Raw genomic sequence first — 27,126 nt, forward strand, 5'->3', positions numbered from 1 at the left:
GACTTTCTCCCTTCGGCGTCTGCTTTCATCTCGTGCCGTCTACGCCTCATTAACTTGACAGAGACCGACCATTCCGACGACGAGCACGAAACACTCCTTTGCTTATGATCTGCTGACAGTTGTTCGGTGCCCCCTGGTCGGGAACAACTTATATCTCTGACATCGCCGATGGTGACGGTTTAGTTGTACCGTCAGCCCGTTGCTTATTCAAAGAAATTGCCCTGGCACCCAGCCTTGCTCACTTTACGAATGGCACGGCACGCCGTACTCAACACAACCAATGAGTGAGTTCTGCTTTCTAAAGGCGTCGCTCTCATGTGCGTCTTGGACACACATCCTGTCTCAGTGCTTACCTCGACTACTCCTGTTTCACAACCACCCACAGCTATGGATCCGGTCCCTGCTTCTGTTCTCCCTAGTACCATCAGCTCTGATTTAACCACACAGCAGACGGGGGAGTTACTGGCGTTGTTATCCAAGCATAAAGACTCCTTCGACGTACACTCTCCTCTTCTGGGAGTTCTGCGACGGTTCATCGTATACACATAGATAGAACTTCCATCGTGCGCCGGCGGCCATATCGCGTTTCTTCCTCTGAACGCCAGATCATCGATACCCACGTTGCCGACATGCTGAAACGCAGGATAATCCGCCCAATCTCAAGCCCTTGGTCGTCACCTGTCGTTTTGGTGCGTAAGAAAGACGGCTCAGTGTGATTTTGCGTAGGCTACCGTGCCTTGAACAAAATACCCCGCAAAGATGTATATCCACTGCCCCGCATCGATGATGCGTTAGATTCATTACAAGGCGCGGAGTATTTCTCCAGCCTTGATCTACGCTCCGGATACTGGCAGATACCCATGCTCGAAGTAGAGAAGGAAAAAACTGCCTTTACCACACCCGATGGACTTTACAAATTTAACGTAATGCCGTTCGGCTTGTGTAATGCTCCCGCCACATTTGAGCGGATGATTGACGCCGTACTACAGGGCCTAAAACGGATGACTTGCTTATGCTACCTTGACGACATCATCGTATTTTCATCGACCTTCCATCAGCACTTGCAGCGTCTCGACGAAGTCCTGACATGCCTCTCAGCTGCTGGCCTTCAGCTGAATACAAAAAAGTGCCACTTCGCCAGCAAAACCATTAAAGTGCTCGGACACCTTGTCAGCAAGAAGGGCCTTCAGCCCTGCCCCGACAAGATTACCGCTGTCCTCCACTTTTCCAGGCCTCAACGCGCCAGACTTGCATAACTTCCTTGGCCTAGCTTCGTATTTCCAGCACTTCATGCGTAACTTTGCCACCATTGCGGTGCCGCTCCATCAAGTCCTTCCTTCTGGAGCTCCCTACGTCTGGTCGGACGAATGCCAAACTGCTTTTGACGCTCTCATGTGTGCCCTCACGTCCGAACCTGTGCTTTGTAATTTCGACAACACCGCACCCACTCTCCTGCATACTGACGCCAGCGGACACGGTATCGGCGCTGTTTTTCTGCAGCGTCAGCGAAATTCTGAAGAACGTGTGGTTGCATACGTAAGTCACACGCTAACAGCTGCAGAGGAAAATTATACGATTATCGAGCAAGAGTGTCTCGCCGTTGTTTGGTCCGTCCAAAAATTTCGGCCTTATCTGCACGGCCGCCACTTTACAGTCGTTACTGACCACCACGCCTTGTGCTGGTTGGCAACGCTAAAGAATTCAACGGGACGTCTCGGCTGTTGGATACTTCGTTTACAAGAATACGACTTCGACGTCACCTGCAAGTCTGGAAAGAAACACCACGGTGCCGATGCTCTCTCCCGTTGTCTCCTACCACCGTCTGCAAACGCTGCATGATTGCTACCTTCCGTGAGGAAACCGCAGGGCACGTCGCATGCATTCCCTTCGCTCGCAGCTCTCGAGCGGCTCCCATCCAGCCATTCTCACACGTTTGCCTCTAGCCAACCTAATGACTCCTACTGCCACTCCGTTATAGAACGTATTCGCGGATCATCTCGCCCACGTTACGCTCGGCTCCGTCGCAGTTGAAGAACTCCAATATCGAAAATTCGATATTATACCGGTGCGTGTTTCATCCCGAAGGACACCATTGAGTTCCTGTCGTTCTCCGATCACTTCCGGCGTAGATATTGGAGACCTTTCACGACGATCCCACTGCCGGTCACATTGGTTTCCATAAAACCTATGAGCGAATACGCAGCCACTTCTCTTGGTCTGGACCTGCAACCAGCGTAGCGAAATACGTGTCTGCCTGTTCGCTCTGCCAACACCGCAAACGACTGACCTCACCTCCGGCTGGACTGCTCCAACCTGTCCCGTGTCCTGATGCTCCTTTCGCAGTCGTTGGTATCGACCTCTATGGACCGCTACCCTCAACCACCGGGGGTAAACGATGGATCGTCACATCTGTAGACCACTTGACACGGTACGCTGAAACAGCTGCACTGTCCACGGGATTCGCCGAGGAGGTTGCAGCCTTTTTTTAGAAGCCATCTTTTTATGGCACGGAGCCCCATGTGTCCTTTTGAGTGACCGCGGCAGGACCTTTCTCTCTAAACTCCTCGACGATGTTCTCCGTGCGTCCAATACCAGCCATAAAACGACTTCCAGCTACCAACCTCAAACTAATGGTCTCACAGAGCGCTTTCATCGCACGCTGTCAGACATGATATCTATGTACATCAACCCTGCCCACGCCAGTTGGGATGTCATTCTACCATTCGTCACTTTCGCACACAACACGGCCGTCGAACGCACTACGGGGTACTTGCCCTTTTTCCTTGTGTTTGGTCGTCAACCGCTCACTCTCCTCGACGTTTCTTTCTTCGGTGTCCCCGTGCCTTCTTTCACATCAGCGTGTGAGCAGTTCGTTTCACGCATTGCCCGATGTCGCGAACCTGCCCGTCTCAAAACCGACGCCAGTCCACAAGACCTCAAACCGACGCCAGGCAAGAAGACCACAAAGAACCGAGTCGTTTCTTTCCACCCTGGAGACGAACAGTTCGCGCTCCTGGATTGTACGAGAAATTTCAGTCCCGTTTTATCGGGCCCTACATTGTTCGGGAACAGACTTCGCCAGGTAACTATCGTGTCACTGCAGTTGTTCCGCCTTTTACGGCCGTTGCCGTGCCACAGAGATTGTGCATGTTTCGCGTTTAAAGCCTTTCACATGGCGTTTCCCGCCATAACCAGCGGCCACGTTGGGCGCTTCCGCACGCGGGGGAAATTGTGGGAGCATTATATTACCCCTTCAGCTTTTTCATCTATATATATTCATCATCATGGCTAGCGTCGTCTTCTTCAGCGCGCGAGCTGCGAAATAAACCGTTGCGGCTTAACAGCTGTCTCGCAAAATAATAAATAATATTCGAGAGTGGACTGCTCCTTGGGGAACACCGGGAGTCTGTCTGAATTTAGACGAGGAAACTCTGTCCTTGAAGCAATAAAATTCTCTTGATCGCAAAAATTCTGCCAACCACGTGGTAATATAGTTTCGGAAATTACGACACTGCAGTACATCCAGTAAAATTGAAGGTTCACCCTGTCATAGGCGTTAGCGATATCTAATTTCACCGAAGCAGCATATTCTCTCCTTTTCCGGGTAAGTTAGATGCGGCTCTCTAAATCAGCGTGGGTGCACCATATTCAGCAATTAGCTCTGAAGCCAATTTGACTTGGAGTTAACATTAAATTATCCCTCATCCTGATAGTAATTCTGCAATGTAATACCCTCTCTATGAGCTTGACCATACTAGAAGTAGGAGAAATAGGTCTGATGTTTTCTATGTTACAGCCTACTCCTTGTTTTTCGGTATCGGGATTACTTTAGCTATTTACCACTCGTAAGATATCCAGGCTTCGTGTAAGGAATAATTTATAACGTTTAGAAGGTCTTCAGGAGATAGATCGAATGATATTTTTTTAATGTTAACGGTAATTCCATCAGGACTAGGGGATGGCAAGGGTAAGTTACGAATCACTTGAGCTAATTCAGGCCTCAGTAAACCTCAGTAAACACCGATAATGCGGCTAATTATTGCAAATTATAGGACATCGATGACGTGAATGCACACTCCAAGCCATTATCAAGGAGTTCAAGGGATTTTCTCATTTCACCGGTAGACAGGTTGACATAATAATAATTCGCGAAGGCAGAATTTCATTATATCTCATGTATCTAAACAACGATTTTGTGTTTTTAGATTTAAAAAGAAAATCATAGTGTTTCTTATCGTAATCTTCTTTAGCTTGAGCAACTGTACGTTTAAATACAGCAGCGTGAAATTTGTAATCAGACCAATTTTTGGGGCATTGGTTGTAGAGGAGCTGCTTCCAAGCTGCCTGTCAGCGTCGGTGGTCTCGCGTGCAGTCTGTAATCCACCAAGGGGTCCGAGATGTTTTCTTTGCATATGTACCCCTAAATTCCGCCTTTTTGTATGTTCTTTTCATTACCCCACAAGTAAGAAGAAGAAAATCATAGATTTTCTTATCGTAATCTTTTTTAGCTTGAGCAACTTTACGTTTAAATACAGCAGCGGGAAATTTGTAATCAGACCAATTTTTGGGGCACTGGTTGTAGAGGAGCTGCTCCCAAGCTGCCTGTCGCCGTCGGTGGTCTCGCGTGCAGTCTGTGATCCACCAAAGGTTCTAACATGTTTTCTTTGCAGATGTACCACTAAGTTCCGCCTTTTTGTATGTTCTTTTCATTACCGCACAAGTAAAGAAAAGAAAATCGTAGCGTTTCTTATCGTAATCTTCTTTAGCTTGAGCAACTGTACGTTTAAATACAGCAGCGTGAAACTTGTAATCAGACCAAATTTCGGGGCACTGGTTGCAGAGGAGCTGTTCCAAGCTGCCTGTCGGCGTCGGTGGTCTCGCGTGCAGTCTGTGATCCACCAAGGGTTCTAAGTTGTTTCCTTTGCAGATGTACCACTAAATTCCGCCTTTTTTTATGTTCTTTTCATTACCGCACAAAGTTTCATAGCCTTGGTGTTTTCATGCTCTTCAGAATAAGAAGCCAAATTTATTTTAAGATCGGATTTAAATTTATTATAATCTACAAATACGCGTACCTTGGAGCATGATGGCATAATCGGGCAAGCAATTTCCGACATTATTGGAAAGTGGTCACTGTTGGTGGCACAGTCCAAGGATGTGCATGATGAGCAAGTGAGGGACGAACATACGAAAGTCAAATCCAATGAGGAGCAGCACTGATTAGAAATATATTTAGGAATTCTAGAGTTCAGACAAGACAGATTATTATCTATTGTCCTATCCAACAAGCGTTTGCCACATTGGTCTGTTCGAAAGCCCCAGCACGTGATGGGAGTTGAAAATTCTCCAAGAAGAATTTGGTCCTTACACCATGAATACACTGCTGAATCTAAACATCGAGTGTTCTGCACACCCACTTGAAAGTATAAATTTACTAACGAGAAAGGTAGACACCCTGGTATGGGTATATCTAAGGCAAAAATTTTATTTTCGGGAGACATATGTTTATATGAAATCTTTGCCTTAAAGCCAATTCTGTCCCTGATAAAGACAGCTGAACCTCCGCCCTTCGATGGACGATACAGTCGCAGAGATCGATAGTTATTCAATTGAAAAGATCGATGTCCTGAAAGCCATGTTTCTTGCAAAGCAATAATATCCAGGGAGAATTTCGATGATAAATACAATAAATCGGTTGCTGCAGAGGTAATTGATCGGCAATTCCAATGAAGAATTTTCAGGAGACCTATGGTTGCGAAAGTATGGACTCAGTAACTGCCTTATTTAAAACGATTTCCTTTAAGAAATCTTCCTTTGTAATGCTGCCTTTCAGATATCATTTGTCTTTGTTTGAGTCGTAGCTTTTTTAGACAAAGGGGATCTACATCGTTTTAACGATGGAAGATTTATGTCCATTTCATCTGCGCCCTGTGAGTTATCATTGGCTCTGGCTGACATCGACTTATGGGCCTACAATTTGGGCACCTTGGGATGTGCAATTGGCGGTTACCTCTTCATTTGAAGGACGTGGACAGTCAGTTGTTTGAGAAGGCATACCAACTGCTGTTGTGGTTACGAATGTCTGCGCCAGCTGGCTAGTTAAAATTTGTGTCAAGGACTCACAAAGGTTTTCAGCTAAGCGCTCAATAGCGTATTCCATTGCCCTTTCGATGGCATCAGCAACAGAAAGTAGAGACGCATCCATTGCTGTCGCCTGGCGGGATGTGACACCGGCGTATCCCTGTGTCCGAGCAGGAATTTCAGTTACGGCTTCTCTACGGGAAGAACGTCTTCCTTCAACGATTTCCAGAATTTGAATTTCCCGTGCCTTTGCTGAGCACTTAGAATAATGAGCAGAGTGCGCATTATTGCAGAGGCAGCACCTTTCTTCCTTGCTTTTGCACTCGCTAGAATTGTGCTCTTCGCCACAAATTCGGCACCTGGGGGCAGAGCTACATCCTTTTAAGGTGTGTCCGTAGCTTAAGCATTTCACACATAGGAGGGGAGGAGGCGACAGAGGTTCAACTCTGTAGATTAGAGGCCACGCCTTTATCTCTGACGGTCGAATTGTTCCTGCAAATGTGGCTATTACCGACTCAGTGGGGATCCTGTTTTTCTCGACCACATGTCCACGCCGATAAAGTGAAATTACACCCGCCGGTGAAAACATCTCTAATACTTCTGTCGGTGTCATGTTCACGTCGATGCAGCTGACAAACCCTTTCAAACATGCCAAGTGGGGAGGAATAAATGCACTCACGGGATTGCCGGCAACCAGCGAGCACTTTAAAACGTCTTGTACACAGGACTGGTTTGCGGAAAAGCAAAAGATACCACCTCTGCTGAACTGGTGGACATCAGTAATGTCCTGGAAATGGGCCGTCGGCGATCGCAATTCCACCTGAATCGCTTTTGGATTTTGACCCGTATGACTTTGTCATTGGTTGGAACAAGAGCCACAGGAACTGATCCGACGCCGTTACGTAGAAACAGATCCACAGGTCACTCGTGCGGAGGAATAGGAGCGGACCAAGGGAAGGCCCCTGGCCCTCGTGAAAAAAGGGCATCTGCGTGGTCCGATTAGCTAAGTAATAACGAGGCTAGCAAAACGGTTGACAATCGATAAAAGCAAAACAGCTACTCAATCCTTGGCCAAAATCCTGGGAGGCAAGAACAGCTCCACTGGAAGCGGCAGTCGAAAGCTGTATGTGACCCGTCTCCAAGCCTGTTCTGCTCCGCTTCTCTGGTTTTAGCAACATCTTTGCCTCACAATTGCTACCTATCATTTAGACATGACAATTATTACGTACACTGTAACAAAATTCCTTTACGGCAGATGTGCTGGTAATCTGTGACGGACCGCGTTTCCGTAAATAAAGAGCGATAATTTCCGTAGAACGGCAGCCGTAAAACAGAGAGTGCAATACAAAATACCAGCGCTTTCTTATCTAAAAAACGGAAGACTCTGTACGATGAATCTGTACGATATCGTTTAGAGTGCAGGCGCTTTCTTTATTTCGTCTTACACAGCATTTTCATTGTTTGGAGAATACACCATCGGGGACAAAATTGTCCAGGACACGCCAGCGTCGACCGAATGTTAATAGTGCGCTATAAGCTGAGATCAGGCGCGCTAACATCTGCGCTAGGAATGTTCATACGTGACCCACTCTTTCCAGCGGTCTTGAACGGCGGGATACAGTTTAGTCGGCACTCGCACTTGCAGGCTACTTTTGTCCACGATAGTATATCCCTTTAATGGAAATGTAATGGAGGCATCTCATGGCCAAAGCAGCAGGTCACCATTGTGAAAATTGCCTTGTCAACATACTAACACAGCTGAAAAGGTAAAACACTTTGCACTTTGTGATATGAATACATTCCATAGCATGTATAGAAAAAGGTGCAAAATTTCAGTGCTAAAGCTCTTTAGATCACTCAAGCAACTTTATTTTCTTCAATCACTCGCCTTGAACTTTTTCTTGTTGAAAGTTGTTCTTCACCCCAAAAGCTTTGCAAGGATAAACATGCTGCTGTTTGGAGCAACAAATAGAACTCGTGAATTTCCATCCTAAAGGAAGTGGGAAAAAAGGATAATCACAGAACACAACAACGTGATAACTTCCGTGTTAGAAAAAACATGTACGTAGATCAACCTTGTTGGAACAAGGGATGTTGCTGTGCCGACATTTCAGCAAAGGTGCTTGTCATCAGGCTAGCAAATGTTTTCCTTGGAAGCGTTTCTTTGTGCATAGCTCACTGGTCCCTACCCTCATTGGGGGAGAAGGGCATATAATAGGTCAAAAGAAGCCCAAGTGCTAAAGACAGGAAGGGTGTGCTTAGCAGTGGCGATCGTGATGGAGCGGATAGGGGCACTGCTATCAGTTCTTCTAAAGTGTAGGGATGACCAAAATTGGAAACGATGTACACATATAAGCAATCGTTAATCCAGTAGACTTAGTCTTCCCAGAAGAAAAAATGAGAAAGCGGAATAGGAATGTCAAGGTGGGCTCAGTGGCTGTGCCACGATGCAGTCGTCAAACTCGTTCGCCTTCGCTGCGCAGAAGTCTGCCCAAATCATCACCCAGATACTGTTCTTGGCCCTCGTTCCCGCCGTTGCCAATGCCATGGCTCCCAGCGAACTACTTCGCTTCGAGAGCCTCACCGGCCCTTGTCAGTTGTCTACAGCTTCGGACAGTCCGGCAGCGCCTCCTCTGCTGTTACTCAGCTGCCCCCACATTCCCCTACCGTCATCGACAACAACCGAAGAGGCAACTATAAAGCAGAATCACCCGCGCGCGGAAATCTGTGGCCTAGGTGGCTTTGCCACGATGCAGTCATCAAACCCGTTCGCCTTCGCTGCGCAGGTGTCTGCCCAAATCATCACCCCGATACTGTTCTTGGCCCTCGTTCCCGCCGCTTCCAATGCCATGGCTCCCAGCGAACCAGTTCGCTTCGAGAGTCTCACCGGCCCTTGTCAGTTGTCTACAGCTTCAGACAGTCCGGCAGCGCCACTTCTGCTGTTACTCAGCTGCACCCGCATTCCCCTACCGTCATCGAACACAACCGAACAGGCGACTATAAAGCAGCATCACCCTCGCGCGGCAATCTGCGGGCTCGGTGGCTGTGCCATGGTGACGTCATCAAACCCGTTCGCCTTCGCTGCGCAGGTGTCTGCCCAAATCATCACCCCGATACTGTTCTTGGCCCTCGTTCCCGCCGCTTCCAATGCCATGGCTCCCAGCGAACCAGTTCGCTTCGAGAGTCTCACCGGCCCTTGTCAGTTGTCTACAGCTTCAGACAGTCCGGCAGCGCCACCTCTGCTGTTACTCAGCTGCACCCGCATTCCCCTACCGTCATCGAACACAACCGAACAGGCGACTATAAAGCAGCATCACCCTCGCGCGGCAATCTGCGGGCTCGGTGGCTGTGCCATGGTGACGTCATCAAACCCGTTCGCCTTCGCTGCGCAGGTGTCTGCCCAAATCATCACCCAGATACTGTTCTTGGCCCTCGTTCCCGCCGTTGCCAATGCCATGGCTCCCAGCGAACTACTTCGCTTCGAGAGCCTCACCGGCCCTTGTCAGTTGTCTACAGCTTCGGACAGTCCGGCAGCGCCTCCTCTGCTGTTACTCAGCTGCCCCCACATTCCCCTACCGTCATCGACAACAACCGAAGAGGCGACTATAAAGCAGAATCACCCTCGCGCGGAAATCTGTGGCCTAGGTGGCTTTGCCACGATGCAGTCATCAAACCCGTTCGCCTTCGCTGCGCAGGTGTCTGCCCAAATCATCACCCCGATACTGTTCTTGGCCCTCGTTCCCGCCGCTTCCAATGCCATGGCTCCCAGCGAACCAGTTCGCTTCGAGAGTCTCACCGGCCCTTGTCAGTTGTCTACAGCTTCAGACAGTCCGGCAGCGCCACTTCTGCTGTTACTCAGCTGCACCCGCATTCCCCTACCGTCATCGAACACAACCGAACAGGCGACTATAAAGCAGCATCACCCTCGCGCGGCAATCTGCGGGCTCGGTGGCTGTGCCATGGTGACGTCATCAAACCCGTTCACCTTCGCTGCGCAGGTGTCTGCCCAAATCATCACCCAGATACTGTTCTTGGCCCTCGTTCCCACCGCTTCCATTTCCATGGCTCCCAGCGAACCACTTCGCTTCGAGAGTCTCACCGGCCCTTTTCAGTTGTCTACAGCTTCAGACAGTCCGGCCGCGCCAACTCGGCTGTTACTCAGCTGCCCCCGCATTCGCCTACCGTCATCGACATCAACCAAAGAGGCGACTATAAAGCAGCATTGCGCGCGCGTGGAAATCTGTGGGCTAGGTGGCTGTGTCACGATGCAGTCATCAAACCCGTTCGCCTTCGCTGCGCAGGTGTTTGCCCAAATCACCACCCAGATACTGTTCTTGGCCCTCGTTCCCGCCGCTTCCAATGCCATGGCTCCCAGCGAACCACTTCGCTTCGAGAGTCTCACCGGCCCTTGTCAGTTCTCTACAGCTTCAGACAGTCCGGCAGCGCCACCTCTGCTGTTACTCAGCTGCACCCAGATTCCCCTACCGTCATCGAACACAACCGAACAGGCGACTATAAAGCAGCATCACCCTCACGAGACAATCTGTGGGCTTGGTGGCTGTGCCATGGTGACGTCATCAAACCCGTTCGCCTTCGCTGCGCAGGTGTCTGCCCAAATGTTACTCAGCTACCCCCGCATTCCCCTACCGCCATTGACAACAACCGAAGAGGCGACTATAAAGCAGCATCACCCACGCGCGGAAATCTGTGGGCTAGGTGGCTGTGCCACGATGCAGTCATCAAACCCGTTCGCCTTCGCTGCGCAGGTGTCTGCCCAAATCATCACCCAGATACTGTTCTTGGCCCTCGTTCCCGCCGCTTCCAATGCCATTGCTCCCAGCGAACCACTTCGCTTCGAGGGTCTCACCGGCCCTTGTCAGTTGTCTACAGCTTCAGACAGTCTGGCAGCGCCACCTCTGCTGTTACTCAGCTGCCCCCGCATTCCCCTACCGCCATTGACAACAAGCGAAGAGGCGACTATAAAGGAGCATCACCCACGCGCGGGAATCTGTGGGCTAGGTGGCTGTGCCACGATGCAGTCATCAAACCCGTTCGGCTGCGCTGCGCAAGTGTCTGTCCAAATCATCAGCCAGATACAGTTCATGGCCCTCGTTCCCGCCGCTTCCAATGCCATGGCTCCCAGCGAACCACTTCGCTTCGAGGGTCTCACCGGCCCTTGTCAGTTGTCTACAGCTTCAGACAGTTTGGCAGCGCCACCTCTGCTGTTACTCAGCTGCCCCCGCATTCCCCTACCGCCATTGACAACAACCGAAGAGGCGACTATAAAGCAGCATCACCCACGCGCGGGAATCTGTGGGCTAGGTGGCTGTGCCATGATGCAGTCATCAAACCCGTTCGCCTTCGCTGCGCAGGTGTCTGCCCAAATCATCACCCAGATACTGTTCCTGGCCCTCGTTTCCACCACTTCCAATGCCATGGCTCCCAGCGAACCCCTTCGCTTCTTGAGTCTCACCGGCCCTTGTCAGTTGTCTACAGCTTCAGACAGTCCGGCAGCGCCACCTCTGCTCTTACTCAGCTGCCCCCGCATTCCCCTACCGTCATCGACTAGAACCGAAGATGCGACTATAAAGCAGCATCACCCACGCGCAGAAATCTGTGGGCACGGCGGCTGTGCCATGATGCAGTCATGAAACCCGTTTGCCTTCGCTACGCTGGTCAGTAACCAGTATCGTCTTTTAACAAAAAAATCAAGTGACTGCAGTCTCCAGCAGATACCGAGCCCACAGTCCTGCCTTTCCATTGTTATTGAATGTGCTGATGTAGTACGTACCTTGTTGTGGCTAGCTGACCAGGTGGAATCGAACCCAGGCAGGTCCCGACTCGGCACTCGCGGAACTAAGGAAGCTGTCTGCCGGTCAGTCATAACTACTCACCGAGGTTTGTTATCTTAGAAATCAACCAACAACTACTGAACAGGCTATATCTGACCACAGTAACAGATTATCCTTCCTAGAAACTCACTATCAAGATTTGCTTACACTACGCACCGACATGGATACGATCTGCACTAACACCACCTAAACAGCGAAAAAAAATCAGAGGAACAGAAGCAAGCCTGGATAACGCGGAAAATCGCCCGCGACGTAACAATTTATTTGCTAAACTATTACAGATAACAATGCATCGGAAAACTACGCCCAATCTGAAGAAACAGTGCTCCGACTCTGCCATGATCACCTAGATTTAACCATTGACCCTAAAGAAATTGAACGGGCTCATCGTCCTGAGCCCCCTCGCTTCTGAGCGCCCTCGACGAATAATAGTCAAATTTATATTTTTTAAACCTTTAAAATTCTTTCTAATGACCGTAAGGTAAAAGGGACTGATTTCAGCATTGGGGAGGATTTCTCACGCCCTGTCCAAGATGCGGGAAAGCATCTCATTAGATTTCCCAGAACTAAAGCCACAAAATTTTCCTTGCGCTACAAAACATTGTTCATCGGTAATAAGCGGTACGCGTTCAACGAGTCATCGCAGACAGTGAAAGAAATCTCATAGCATACGGTTAATCATCATGTAGCTAAAGTTCCTTGTAGCAGCCCTGGTGTTAAACTAAAATTTTTTCTTTTTCTACTATTTTCACAAACATAGGCAGTTTCCTCCCCAAGCACGAGCACATCTGTAATCTTGTTTCATCATCTACCAGCAACATACTTATAGTAACTGAAACGTGGCTAACAGATTCTTGCCGATCTACCTCTAAGTTATTACCGATCTACCTAATTTTAATGTTTTCAGCAAAGACCGCAAGGGCTCCAGAGGTCGACGTGTTCTCATTGCCACTAACCAGCGACTGCCTTTTTGTGGTATTAACACCCCATCAGAGCATGAAATACTACGGGTTCTCTGCCGTTCCGCACCTCAAACCGGACAGGCTGCCTATGGAATATGAACCTGGCAACATTTAACGCTAGAACATTATCTAGTGAGGCGAGCCTAGCAGCACTATTGGAGGAATTAGAGGGCAGTAAATAGGATATAATAGGGCTCAGTGAAGTTACGAGGCTAAAAGAAGCATATACAGTGCTAAAAAGCGTGCACGTCCTATGCTACCGGGGCTTAGCGGAGAGATGAGAACTAGGAGTGGGATTTCTGATTAATAAGAATATAGCTGGTAAGATACTGGAATCCTAAAGCATTAATGAGAGGGTGACAGGTCATGTGAAACTTAAAAAGAGGTAAAAATGAAGGTTGTACAGGTCTACGCCCCTACATCCAGTCATGATGACCAGGAAGTGGAAAGCTTCTATGAAGACGTGGAATCGGCGATGGGTAAAGTCAAGACAAAATACTCTATACTGATGGGCGACTTCAATGCCAAGGTAGGCAAGAAGCAGGCTGGAGACATGTCAATGGGAGAATATGGCATAGACACTAGGAATAGCAGGGGAGAGCTATTAGTAGACTTTGCAGAACAGAATAATATGCGGATAATGAATACCTTCTTCCGCAAGCAGGATAGCCGAAAGTGGACGTGGAGGAGCCCGGACGGCGAGTTTAGAAATGAAATAGACTTCATACTATGCGCTAACCCTGGCATCATACAAGATGTGGACGTGCTCAGCAAGGTGCGCTGCAGTGACCAGAGGATGATAAGAACTCGAATTAGCCTAGACCTGAGGAAGCAACGGAAGAAACTGGTACATAAGAAGCCCATCAATGAGTTAGCGGTTAGAGGGAAAATAGAGGAATTCCAGACCAAGCTACAGAACAAGTATTCGACTTCAACTCAGGAAGTGGACCTTACTCTTGAAGCAATGCGCGACAATCTTGTGGGCACCATTAAGGAGTGTGGAATAGAAGTCGGTGGTAACTCCGTTAGACAAGATACCAGTAAGCTATCGCAGGAGACGAAATATCTGATCAAGAAACGCCATTGTCTGAAAGCCTCTAACCCTACAGCTAGAATAGAACTGGCAGAACTTTCGAAGTTAATCAACAAGCGTAACACAGCTGACATGAGGAAGTATAATATGGATAGAATTGGACATGCTCTCAGGAACGAAGGAAGCCTAAAAGCAGTGAAGAAGACACTAGGAATTGGCAAGAATCAGATGCATGCGTTAAGAGACAAAGCCGGAAATATCATTACTGATATGGTTGAGATTGTTTAGTGGCTCAGGAGCTCTACAGAGATTTATACAGTACCAGCGGCACCTACGACGATAATGGAAGAGAGAATAGTCTAGAGGAATTCGGAATCCCTAGGTAACGCCGGAAGAAGTAAAGAAAGCCTTGGGAGCTATGCAAAGGGGGAAGGCAGCTGGGGAGGATCAGGTAACAGCAGATTTGTTGAAGGATGGGGGGCAGATTGTTCTAGCGAAACTGGCTACCCTGTATACGCAATGCCTCATGACTTCGAGCATACCGCTATCTTGGAAAAACGCTAACATAATCCTAATCCATAAGAAAGGGGACGCCAAAGACTTGAAAAATTATAGACCGATCAGCTTACTGTCCGTTGCCTACAAAGTGTTTACTAAGGTAATTGCAAATAGAATCAGGAACACCTTAGACTTCCGTCAATCAAAGGGCAAGACAAGATTCTGTACAGGCTACTCAACAATAGACTATATTCATACTATCAATCAGGTGATAGAAAAGTGTGAGAAATATAACCAACCTTTATATATAGCTTTCATTGATTACAAGAAAGCGTTTGATTCAGTCGAAGCCTCAGCAGTCATGGCGGCATTTGCGAAATCAGGGTGTAGACGAGCCCGATGTAAAAATACTGAATGATATCTATAGAGGCTCCACAGCCACCGTAGTCCTCCATAAAGAAAGCAACAAAATCCCAATAAAGAAAGGCGTCAGGCAGGGAGATACTATCTCTCCAATGCTATTGACAGCGTGTTTACAGAAGGTATTCAGAGACCTGGATTGGGAAGAATTGGGGACAAGAGGTAATGGAGAATACATTAGTAACTTGCGATTCGCTGATGATATTGCCTTGCTTAGTAACTCAGGTGACCAACTGCAATGCATGCTCACTAACCTGGAGAGGCATAGCCGGAGGCTCTAAAAAATTAATCTGCAGAAAACTAAAGTAATGTTTAGCAGTCACGGAAGAGAACAGCAGTTTACGATAGGTAGTGAAAGACTGCAAGTGGTAACGGAATACATATCAAAAATAACGTACAGCGCGAAGGACAAGGACAGCGATAGACGACGTACACAGCGCTGTGTATGTCGTCTATCGCTGTCCTTGTCCGCGCTGTACGTCATTTTTGATCATGAATTACCAACTTGTCCAAGCAGCCACCCTAGGAATACATATAATTAGGACAGGTAGTGACTGCGGATCCGCATCATGAGACTGAAATAATCAGAAGAATAAAAATGGGCTGGGGTGCGTTTGGTAGGCATTCTCAGATCATCATTGTCAGATCACGAACAGCAAGTTGCCATTATCCCTCAAGAGAAAAGTTTATAACAGCTGTGTCTACCCAGCACTCGCGTATGGGTCAGAAACCCGGAGGCTTACGAAAAGGGTCCTACTTAAATTGAGGACGACGCAACGAGCTATAGAAAGAAGAATGATAGGTGTAACGTTAAGGGATAAGAAAAGAGCAGATTGGGTGAGGGAACAAACGCGAGTGAATGATATCTTAGTTGAAATCAAGAAAAAGAAATGGGCATGGGCAGGACCCGTAATGAGGAGGGAAGATAACCGATGGTCATTAAGAGTTAAAGAGTGGTTTCCAAGGGATGGGAAGTGTAGCAGAGTGCGGCAGAAAGTTAGGTGGGTGGATCAGATAAAGAAGTTTGCAGGGACAACATGGCCACAATTAGTACATGACAGGGGTAGTTGGAGAAGTATGGGAGAGGCCTTTGCCCTGCAGTGGGCATAACCAGGCTGTTCATGATGATGATGATGATGACGGCAAACCGGCATACTAGGTGGCGTCTTACAGACCCCCCCCCCCCCACAACAATCCAAGCTTTTCTTATTACCTAAATGATAGCGTACATCAACTTACTGCTACACAATGCAACGCGCGCATTCTTCTTTATGGGGATTTTAATTTGCCGTCTATTTACTGGGAGAACTTCGCACCCAACAAGCAATAAAGAAATAACTAACTTCGCTTGATATATGTCTAAATTTCAATCTCACCCAGTTGCAAAAAGAACCCACACACGTCGCACGTGATTTGTCAAACATCTTGGACATTATGCTAACTAATGACGCAGAGTTTATCAAATCTTGTCTATCTCGGCGAAGTTAGCGACAGAAAAATTTTGCATGCTACTTTCACCTTCGTTTTGGAATCGCGCCAAACGTTTCACAAAACGATTCGCTTTTACGACAAAGCAATTACATTAAAATGAACTACTAATTGCTCGATTTTTTTCCATAATTCGAAAGAGGTTTCTACGACCGATCAATTGAGGACAACTGGCTTTTCTTTAAAACCAAAATGACCGAACTCACAACCAAATTCAATCCCACCTTTACATTTCGTGCCAATCATAACTATAGTTCACAAAATGCTTTAAAACACTTGAGAAAAAAAAAACGACTTTTCCGTGCAACAAACTAAACCCCAGCGAATGCGCATGGAATAAATACAACAAGGCCGTGTGAACACATTTGCGGTCTATTTGTAACGCCAAACTCCCATTTTTTCTCAAACTGACCTGCCAAAGATCCTAACCAATAACCCCAGAAAGTTCTGGCAATTTCTAAACCCTCATCATGCGCCTAATGTCACATTTATGCTATCTTCGGCTGGTCGCTTCTGAGCGCTCTGGAGCGCTCTCACGAGCGGCGTTGTCTTCGGCTGGTTGGAAGAGGGTGCGCGCCCTGCGTTCGGCTGGTTCTTCTCGATTGCTCTCCTCCATCTTGGAGCGCTCTGAGGCGCTCCAAGCCCTGTCGTCGGAGCAGTCATCGAGATTGAAACGTCATCGCAGTGCCGCGTCGCTGCTGTTGGCGACGGCCCACCGTAACCTTGGCAACCTAGGCCACTGCATGCTGGCGTCTCGACGAACGCTCGTCCCGCCGGCACGTCCGCCGGTTTTTCCGGCAGCGCCGGGAACTTTGGATAGGCGAATCATCGGACGTTGGCAGTAGTCACGTGATTTCGCATCGGCAATTTCCTCCTCCGAGAGCGAGTCGCACGTTCGGCTTGCGCGCTTGTCCTCTACCTTTGAGCTCGGGAAACGCCCGATCTACCCGACTCTGCTTCGGTGCGTACAGGCGACCAGTCGAAGATACCATAACTAACACACTTGGCCAGAGCGACTTTGAATGTGCAAATATATTGACACGTGTACTTATCTTTATCGGGTGACCACGTTTCGCCACTGAACAACTGTAATCGCACAGCGAGGGACGCGCCTGCATGTATCTGACGTTTCTGGAAAGTTATCGATGCTTCTACCCGGCTGTCTGTTGTCGCCGAACCTTGTGTTATCTGATTTCATCGCGTAACGCGAATGGTGTAGAACTTTGTGGAAGACACGCGGGTCCAAACGATTAGTCTGGAACATTCGATTACTGCTGTATAAAAGCCGACGCGCTTGACCCCCCTGATCAGATTTTAGACGATCGCCGACTGTGTTCGCAGCTCTCGTTGTGCTTTAAGTGTAGCCTGTTTTGTGGGCACAGGTTCGCCCAATAAAAGCTCGTTTTGCTTTTCACAGTATTGCTACTGTGTTCTTTATGTCACGACCACGTGACATCTGGTGGAGGTGCTTGTGCGCTCATGTACCGAACGCCCCCGCAAAGCCGCGATCCAAGCCCAAAGCCCGAGGATAAAACCAACATCACCCAAGACCAGCGTGCTAGCCGCCGACTGCAAGGACTGCCCCAGAGCACGGACTTCTACCTGAGACGAGCAAGAAGATTGCCACCAAGTCCACCCCAATGGCAGCCGCAGCATCCCCCGTCGTGCTGCAGCAGCCCAGGGAGCCCCCCACGTTCCGCGGTTCAACATTCGAGGACCCGGAAACCTGGCTCGAGACGTACGAGAGGGTCGCTACATTTAACAGCTGCAACAGCGACGACAAACTGCGACATGTCTTCTTCGCATTGGAAGACGCTGCCAGGACGTGGTTCGAGAACAGAGAAGCCACCTTAATGACCTGGGACCTTTTCCGCAGTGGCTTCCTGCAGACTTTCACAAGCGTCGTACGCCGAGAACGAGCCCAAGCACTACTAGAAACCCGAGTGCAGCTGCCTAAGGAGACCACTGCAATTTTTACAGAAGAAATGAGCCGCCCATTCCACCACGCCGACCCGGAAAGAAAGTCCGGCTACTAATGTGTGGTGTAAAGGAGGAACTTTTCGCCGGTATGGTACGAAACCCACCGAAGACCATCGACCAGTTTCTTCGCGAGGCCACTAGCATCGAGAAGACACTCGAGATGCGCAACCGGCAATTCGACCGCCGCACCAACTCTACAAACTATGCCGGAGTTCAATCACTGGCCTCCGACGACCTGCGCGAGGCTATCAGGGTAGTCGTACGAGAGGAGCTTCAGAAGATCTTCCCGTCGTCGCAGCCTCAAGTGGCCTCGATCGCTGACATCGTCAAAGATGAGGTTCAGCGGTCGCTTAGAGTTCCGGAGGTGCAACATCAATTACCGCAACCCCAGCCCGAAGCGATGACCTACGCCGCCATCGTACGCCGTCAAGGTCATCCTCCGCGACCGCGCCAGGGCCCTGTAACGCCACAGTTCCGTCGACCACCACCGCCGCCGCCAGCACGCCCACCCGTCGCGCAGCGCAGCTCCCCGAGGAAGACCGACGTTTGGCGCGCTCCTGACCACCGCTCGCTCTGCTACCACTGCGGGGAAGCGGGTCACGTCTACCGACGATGTCCATATCGGGAAATGGGACTACGAGGTTTCGCCGCGAACACTCCGCGCCCGCAGGAAGGTGAACGCCCTCACGATATCGCTGACTAACTCGCGGCTACTCAGTGGAGCTCTCGCTGACCGTCGCGTTCGCCGTCACCAGGCTGCAACCAGTCGCCGCAGCGACAACCATACACTGGCCCAGCCCGGGGCCGGTCAGCGAGCCCATATCCGGAAAACTAAAAGCAGCAAGTGATGGAGGTGCGCTTGCTGTTCGTCGAACTGACGAAGATCCTCCTCCGCTGACGAAGACGCCGAAGAAACTGCCTCGACGACATAACGACACGCCGCCATCCCGACGAGATCAGGAAGCCAAGACTACACCGATGAAAGACGACTTGACGACGCGACGTTCCAACTTCAGTTCAACACGACGCAGCCGTGATCCGACGCCAAGACCTAACTGTAACGCAAGACAAAGAACCACCGACCTCGACGTGCTTCTCGACAGCCACGCAGCCACCGCCTTAGTAGACACAGGAGCCGATTACTCCATCATGAGTGGACCCATCACCGCCCAGTTGAGGAAAGTTAAGACTGCATGGGAAGGCCCTCAAATTCGGACCGCTGGAGGACACCTGATTACGCCGACTGGGATCTACATGGCATGAATTGCCGTTCATGACCGGACTTACCCTGCCACCTTCGTTGTCCTCCAGCAGTGTTCACGAGACGTCATTCTCGGCATGGACTTCCTGAAACAACATGACGCAGTCATCGACCTGAAGTCGAAATCGATAACGCTGTCACAAGATCAAGCGATACCGCCGGAGAGCTGTCGTAGTCACCACGCCTTGAGTGTGCTCGAAGACCAAGTGAGCATCCCGCCGCGCTCCAGCATTACTATTTCCGTCGGCACTGAAACACCCGCTGACGTAGAAGGCGTCATCAAGGGAGACCAACATGTACTGCTCGACCGCGAAATTTGCGTCGCAAGAGGGATCGCTCGACTCCACGGAGGGCAAGTGGAAATTATGCTAACCAACTTCAGCCAGGAGTTCAAGCACATCAACAAGGGCACGACGATCGCGTACATCGAGGAAATTCTGGAAACCAGCAATGCCTTTGTCCTCTCGGATTCAGCCGCATCTAGCCCGATGACCATTGTCCCCGAACCAGACTTCGATGTGAATCCAAGTCTTCCTATGAGTAAGCAGCAACAGATCAGAAGTCTTCTCCGACGATACAAAGACTGCTTTTCGACGTCATCGAGGATTCGACAAACACCAGTTGCAAAGCACCGCATAAGAACCGAAGAGAGCGCTCGACCACTCCGCCAGAGCCCTTACCGAGTTTCGACGCGAGAACGTGAAGCTATTAGGCAACAAGTCGACGAAATGCTGCGCGACGACATCATCCAGCCGTCGAAAAGCCTGTGGGCCTCTCCTGTAGTCCTCGTAAAGAAAAAGGACGGAACCCTACGCTTCTGCGTCGATTATCGTCGACTGAACAAGATCACGAAGAAGGATGTGTACCCCCTTCCACGGATAGACGACGCATTGGATCGGCTCTGCAACGCTGGACCTCAGGTCTGGCTACTCAATTCTGGCTACCTCAAGTCTGCAACGATGGACCTCAAGTCTGGCTAGTGGCAAATAGAAGTCGACGAGAGTTCGTGAAAAGACTGCGTTCATCACGCCAGACGGCCTCTACGAGTGCAAGGTCATGCCATTCGGACTGTGCTCGGCGCCTGCAACGTTTCAGCGCGTCATGGACACGGTGTTAGCCGGACTGAAGTGGCAGACGTGCCTTGTTTACCTGGATGACGTCGTTGCCTTCGCCGGCAATTTCGACGATCACCTTAGCGGCTTGCGACAGTGTTAGAAGCCATCAAGTCATCAGGGCTCGCTCTGAAACCGGAAAAGTGCCGTTTCGCTTACGATGAGCTTTTGTTCCTAGGCCACGTGATCAGCAAATCAGGAGTACGCCGCGACCCACAGAAGACAGCTGCCATCGCGAAGTTCCCGCAGCCAACCGACCAGAAGGCAGTGCGCAGATTCCTTGGCATGTATGCCTACTATAGCGCTTTGTCAAGGACTTTTAACGAATCGCGGAGCCGCTAACACATCTAACCAAATGTGATGTCGCGTTCAAGTGGGAAACGCCGCAGGCCAAGGCATTTCAAGAACTCAAACGACACATGCAGTCGCCTCCTGCACTTGCACACTTCGATGAGGATGCCGATACTGAAATCCACACTGACGCCAGTAGCCTAGGCCTCGGTGCCGTCCTAGTCCAGAGGAAAGAAGGACTTGAAAGGGTGATATCCTATGCTAGCCGGTCGCTGTCAAAAGCGGAAAGCAACTATCGTTAAAGCTCAATCCGACCTAGCAACTCTGGCTTGTCGGCGTCGTATCGCTACTATGTACTTATTCCATAGGTTTTTCACAGCTCACTTCATCATCCACTGTACATCAGTCTTCCTGCACGCATTTCCCTCCGCGCTGGGCATTCCCTTCAAGTCGCGTGGCCACGTGCGCACATTACCACTTTTGCCTCTTCCTTCTTTCCACGCTCAGCCTCGGACTGGAACGGCCTTTCACACGACATCGCCGCAATCACCATCCCATCCACGTTTTTGAACTGTATAGTAAGCATATTTAACAAAGAGGAAACTTGTCCATAATCACCTTTTCCTAGTGCATTTAATTTCTTTTATTTGCTACCCCACCTCATGTATTGCCCCCAGTCCTGGGGGCCTTTAAAGTAATAAGTTAAGTGAAGTGAATTAAAATAAACTGTTTACACATTTGAAAAGAAGTAACGAATAATTTTGAAAAAGAAATCTTGTATCAAGGTGCATCTTGTTAAGATCAGTGTAAACGGTAAATGAACTGACATTAGGAACACACATTTTGTTGAAAGCCGATGAAGAAAAATATATTGAAGAAATATAAAAAATGAGGACATAAAAATTAAGCTGGGCATGATCATGAAACTGTTAAGAAGAGCCTGAGCAGAAAGATGGGATAGGCAATATGATAACCAGGTGGAAGATAGCGAAATGTTGAGTGCTGTTTATATACATGCCACTGTTGATGTCTGCAAGTTCCTGTCTTCCTTTGAAACCTTTGTCTTACTTGAACAAGGAAATGGGTTAGTTTAAAACAAGTCCAAGTTCAAATGCTGTTCAAAGCTTTAGCGTTATTATTATGCTAGAAAATGGTATAGGCAGTTCTCACGGCTGGGTATTCATTCAGCAGTAATGGCCACAAGTGTGAGCTCAAAATGTAATGGTCTAAGTGTACCTGAGCTCCTCGTATATCATTACCTGGTCTTTTTTCAACACAGATGCCTACACACTATATATGTTGGCCAGAGCGTTAGAAAACTAAATTATACTTGTTGCCACAACCAAAGTTGGGTAACAATGAATAGCACAAGGAGCATTCCAGAATATTGATTCATGTGATCCGGAAAAGGTGCTAAAATTATTTACGCCCGCCCCCCCCCCCCCCCCACCATACACACAATTAAACACCCCACTGACCCGTTTGGTGTCGATCATGCTATTATATCAAGATGCATCAGTGAAGAGAATTAGGTCATCAGAGGGCACAACTCTTTTTGTTAGAACATCTTTTGTGCTTTACATTCATCGTCATCATCATCAGCCTGGTTACGCCCACTGCAGGGCAAAGGCCTCTCCCATACTTCTCCAACAACCCCGGTCATGTACTAATTGTGGCCATGTCGTGAAAGTGAAAGTGAAAGTGAAAGTTTATTTTCTTTTCAACGAAAAGAGGGCGCCAAGACAAAAGGCAAGAGCCTGACAAGGTCCCGGTCACCCGTAAAACAGCTGGCATTGTGCATAAGCACTTCACAACAAAATACACAATGAATTTCTCAAGCATAGTAAAAGCATGAAGCCGTAAGTTAACATGCACAAAATTTGTACAAGAAAAGAATAAATTGAGTACACAATTTATCGTATTAGGGGTTTAAAGACACAACATCTTTTTTATACAAACAAATATATCAGTCCTAAAACAAAGAAACAATATCACAGGTAGCAAAAAATACAAATAAATACAACAAAAAGTAGTAAATAAATACAAATAAATACAAAGTATGTCGACTAAATAAATGTATCATTCCGTTTGTTCCAATAGGTATTTTTTAATTGTAGATTTAAAGCGTTTTTGTGGAAGGTAATACTCAGTTTCAAAGGGAAAGTTATTTATTACCGTGGGAATCTGGTAGCCTAGTGTTTGCTTGCCATAATTGGTGCGTGTGATAGGAACAAGCTTACGTTTCGTCCGAAATGCATAGCGGCTGTTGGAATTATCTGGGCATGAAAAGAACAATCTATGATGATGGATGTACTTAAGTAGAGAGAAGTTGTATACTTCTTTTACTTTAAGGATGCCATATTTCTGAAATAGCGGTAACGTAGGTAAATCTGAAGGTCTGCCATGAAACCCTTCAATGGCACGTATAGCGCGTTTCTGAATTGAAATTAGTTTGAGGTAATTGCTGGACGTCGTAGCTCCCCATACAAGGATACAGTAAGATAACCTTGAGTATAGAAGTGCGTAATACATGGATATCTTTAACCAGGGGGGCAACAAATGAGATATCTTATACAAACAGCCGACTGTTTTACTTAAATCAGACATTATTTTGGTTATATGAAAATTCCAAGAAAGGTTCTCATTGAACCAAACACCAAGAAATTTCTGGTTTGAAACACGTTTTAATTCAGTATGTTCGTAGCAAATTTTCAGAGTGATACTTTCTACTGTATTAATAGGCTGAAAAATTATGTAGTTAGTCTTTGATAAATTGAGGCTTAGCCGATTCGTCAATAACCAGTCATGTAACTTTCTTAAATATGCATTTGCCGTAGCCTCCATTTGGGACAAGGAGTGGGATGAAAAAAATATATTCGTATCGTCAGCGTACATGACCAGATTAGGCGATTCGGATATGTTAGCGATGTCATTTATGTATACTAAAAACAATAACGGTCCTAATATAGATCCTTGAGGAACACCATGCTGGATTGCCAATTTCTCTGAGGGTATGCCATTACCTTGAACATACTGTAATCTGTTATTTAAATAGTTTTTTAGCAAGTCAGATGCAATACGACGTATGCCATAACTGTTGAGCTTCCGTAGCAGGGTGTTGTGATGAACGCAATCGAATGCCTTTCGGAAATCTAAGAAAAGACCAAGAGTGAACTGTTTCATTTCGATATTCTTAATAATTTGTTCTTTTACTGTTAAAAGCGCCTGCTCTGTTGATTTGTTTTTCAGAAATCCATACTGCGAGGAAGTAATAACACTGAACTTATGGAAAAAATTCTCGAGACGAGTATTAATGACACCTTCAAAAACTTTTGATAAGACGGGTAGAACAGAAATGGGTCTATAATTCGATATGTCATTCTTTCCCCCACTTTTGTAAACTGGACATACACGTGCTATCTTCAGCTGATCTGGGTACACTCCGCTTTCTAACATACGATTTGCGATGTAACACAAGACGTCACATATTAAAGAAGATACATGCTTCAAAGGTACCGCTAGTATACCATCATGCCCTGGTGAAACGTGATTTTTTACCTTATGTATTAATGAAGCTATTTCATGAGTAGTAGATGGCATAAGCGCAATAGAGTTTTGTAAGGGAGTGATTAGATTAGAAAGTGCGTTTGGTACTGATGACATACATACAGAATCTGCTACATTAATGAAAAAATCATTGAAAGTGGTTGCGAGATCAAAGCCTGTAAGTTCGCCATTGACTGTCGTAATAGTAAGGGGCGGGTCCGGATTACATTTATTAGTTAAAAAGGCAATTTCACGCCAAACTTTTCTACTGTCAGAATGTACTTTGGTAAACCGATCAATATAGTAAGTAGATTTAGCTATCTTAACATCCTGGTTAAGTTTATTTCTGTATTTTTTAAATTCAATGAGGGTATTGGCATCACGGCTCTTGATAAACTTGTGATACAAATGGTTTTTCGTGTTAATTCTTTTGTAGAGCTCCCGAGTCATCCAAGGCTTTTTAAACTTTTTGCAAGTTTTAGTTTCCTTTAGTGGAAAGGCAGTGTCGTAGCACCAAATAAACTGTTTAATAAATGCATTATATGCTTTGTTTACGTCAGTTGTATCGTACACATTATCCCAATGTGAACTTTCGACTAATGTTTTGAACATACTCAACGTGTTACCATTAATTACTCTGTGTAACCGTGGGACCTTCGCATCTGTGTCGTGAATGACAGGCATGAAGCAAAAGATTGGCAAATGATCACTGAGGTCATGGGACAGGACACCAGAGATAATGTTGTTAGACAGCAGATTTGTAATACATACGTCTAGTAGACTACTTGTTTCAACCGTTACCCTTGTGGGTAAAGATATGCAATTCCAGCAGGCAAATGATGCAACGGTATCATTGAATTGCGTTGCACATGAATCGTTCGACAATAAGTTAATATTTATGTCACCCATAATAATAAATACACACCCAGTAGAAGTGAGATACACGAGTAAATTTTCAAGGAAGTCGAAGAAGTGCTGTTTGTTACCGGTGGGAGGTCTGTATATTGCAACGACCACTACATTTCTAGTAGATACAGTAATGCATTCCACATTAGAATCTATTATGCAAAATTCATCTATTACAGAATGTTTGTACAATTTATTTACGTACACAGCAACACCACCACCCTTGCAGTGAAGCCTTAATAATCCATTATAAGTGTAGTTGTCAAAGCGGGGATGATCCTCATGGGATGTTAGCCATGTTTCTGTCAACACCGAAAAATCAAATCTATGCTTTATGGACGCAAAAAACAAGTTCAGATGGTCACCCTTGTGTTTAATACTTCGAGCATTAAAATGAATAGCACTGACCCCTTTCTTTAGAGAGCCGAGCTTCGTTTTGAAACCTTCAACATTATAGCCAGCACAAGTTGGCTCGCAGTTCATGGAGGTGCAACAGTCCATCTTAGGAAACGGACCTTACCTAGTCATTTTTTCCAGATCACCATGATCGGTGATCCTCAGAGCGTCAGTCAGTTCACTTTGACGTGCGAACACCTTACCCCCTATAGTCCAGACATATTTCCATGACACTAATTTTTTTACGTGCAATGGCAGCACCCAACAACTGCTTATTAAACTGAGATAGATGCTCATTAACATAGACAGCCCCTCCATCCGAGGAACCAAGCATACTGTTATTAAGTCTCTGTTTCCTTGCCTTAGAAAGGAACGTGTTCCTTTTTTCTCGTCGAACAAAACGAACTATAATGTTCGTCTCGTCCGAGTTCCGAGTGGGAATGCGGTGACATGTATCGATGTCCGATTCACTGACTGGCTCGCCAACAACTTCACCAATTTGTTTTATCACATCAACAGGCTGTGAATTCCCCTTGACACCCTTTACTTCCAAATTGTTGAGCCTCGTGTACTGTTGTAGCTCTTCAACTTGTCGTGTCAACCGCTTGTTCTCACTCCTCAAACCTTCATTACACTTAACAAGTTCGCTGACTTCTTTTCTCAGTGCCTTAACCTCAGAGGTGATCTTCTTCGTCTCATCGCAAGTGTCGCTGCAGAATTTCATGCTGTCTTTCACAGAACGAAGTTCTAATCTCATTTCACGCTTAAAATCGTCGAAGGCTTTAGCTAAGTCCTTAGACATATTAGAAAAGAAGAATGACAAATTGAACAAAAAAGTGGGAACTAAGTGTGGCAGCAGTGCGCAGTGCGTAAAAAGAACAAGAAGTTGCTACTAGCGGGTGCTTACCTGCAAAAGCAGAATACTTTTAGTAGATGCTCGCGCGGCCTGCGCACTGCTGCCAACTAAGAGGACAGATGAGGGTGCGTCCGCTTTTAAAGACCCAGGGCATCAGCTGGCCCACGCCGATTGGTTGATCGATGCTTGTCACACCGATCAGTCGGCACGCGCTGAACAGAGGGTGCTCCTTGCGGCGATCTACGGCGCTAGCTTCGTGACAGCACAGTTGCAGTCCGAGATACACTTGGTTCCCTGGATCAGCTGCAGCCCGAGATATGGATCCTTTCGTTGTCTCTGCAAAAGCAGAATACTTTTAGTAGATGCTCGCGCGGCCTGCGCACTGCTGCCAACTTCTTAATCTGCCTGCAAACTTCTTAATCTCATCCACCCACCTAACTTTCT

The 27,126-nt window shown here is 47.5% G+C and overlaps 1 protein-coding gene across 1 annotated transcript; it reads left to right on the top strand.

The window, feature by feature from the left end:
* Positions 1-8,528: 8,528 nt before the first annotated feature.
* LOC139048714 (uncharacterized) lies at positions 8,529-11,732 on the top strand. The gene has a single exon (XM_070523210.1). The coding sequence runs from the start codon at positions 8,529-8,531 to the stop codon at positions 11,730-11,732; it is 3,204 nt and encodes a 1,067-aa protein (XP_070379311.1).
* Positions 11,733-27,126: the final 15,394 nt, after the last annotated feature.

This window comes from Dermacentor albipictus, chromosome 8 (assembly GCF_038994185.2).
Source record: "Dermacentor albipictus isolate Rhodes 1998 colony chromosome 8, USDA_Dalb.pri_finalv2, whole genome shotgun sequence".
Taxonomy (NCBI): domain Eukaryota; kingdom Metazoa; phylum Arthropoda; class Arachnida; order Ixodida; family Ixodidae; genus Dermacentor; species Dermacentor albipictus.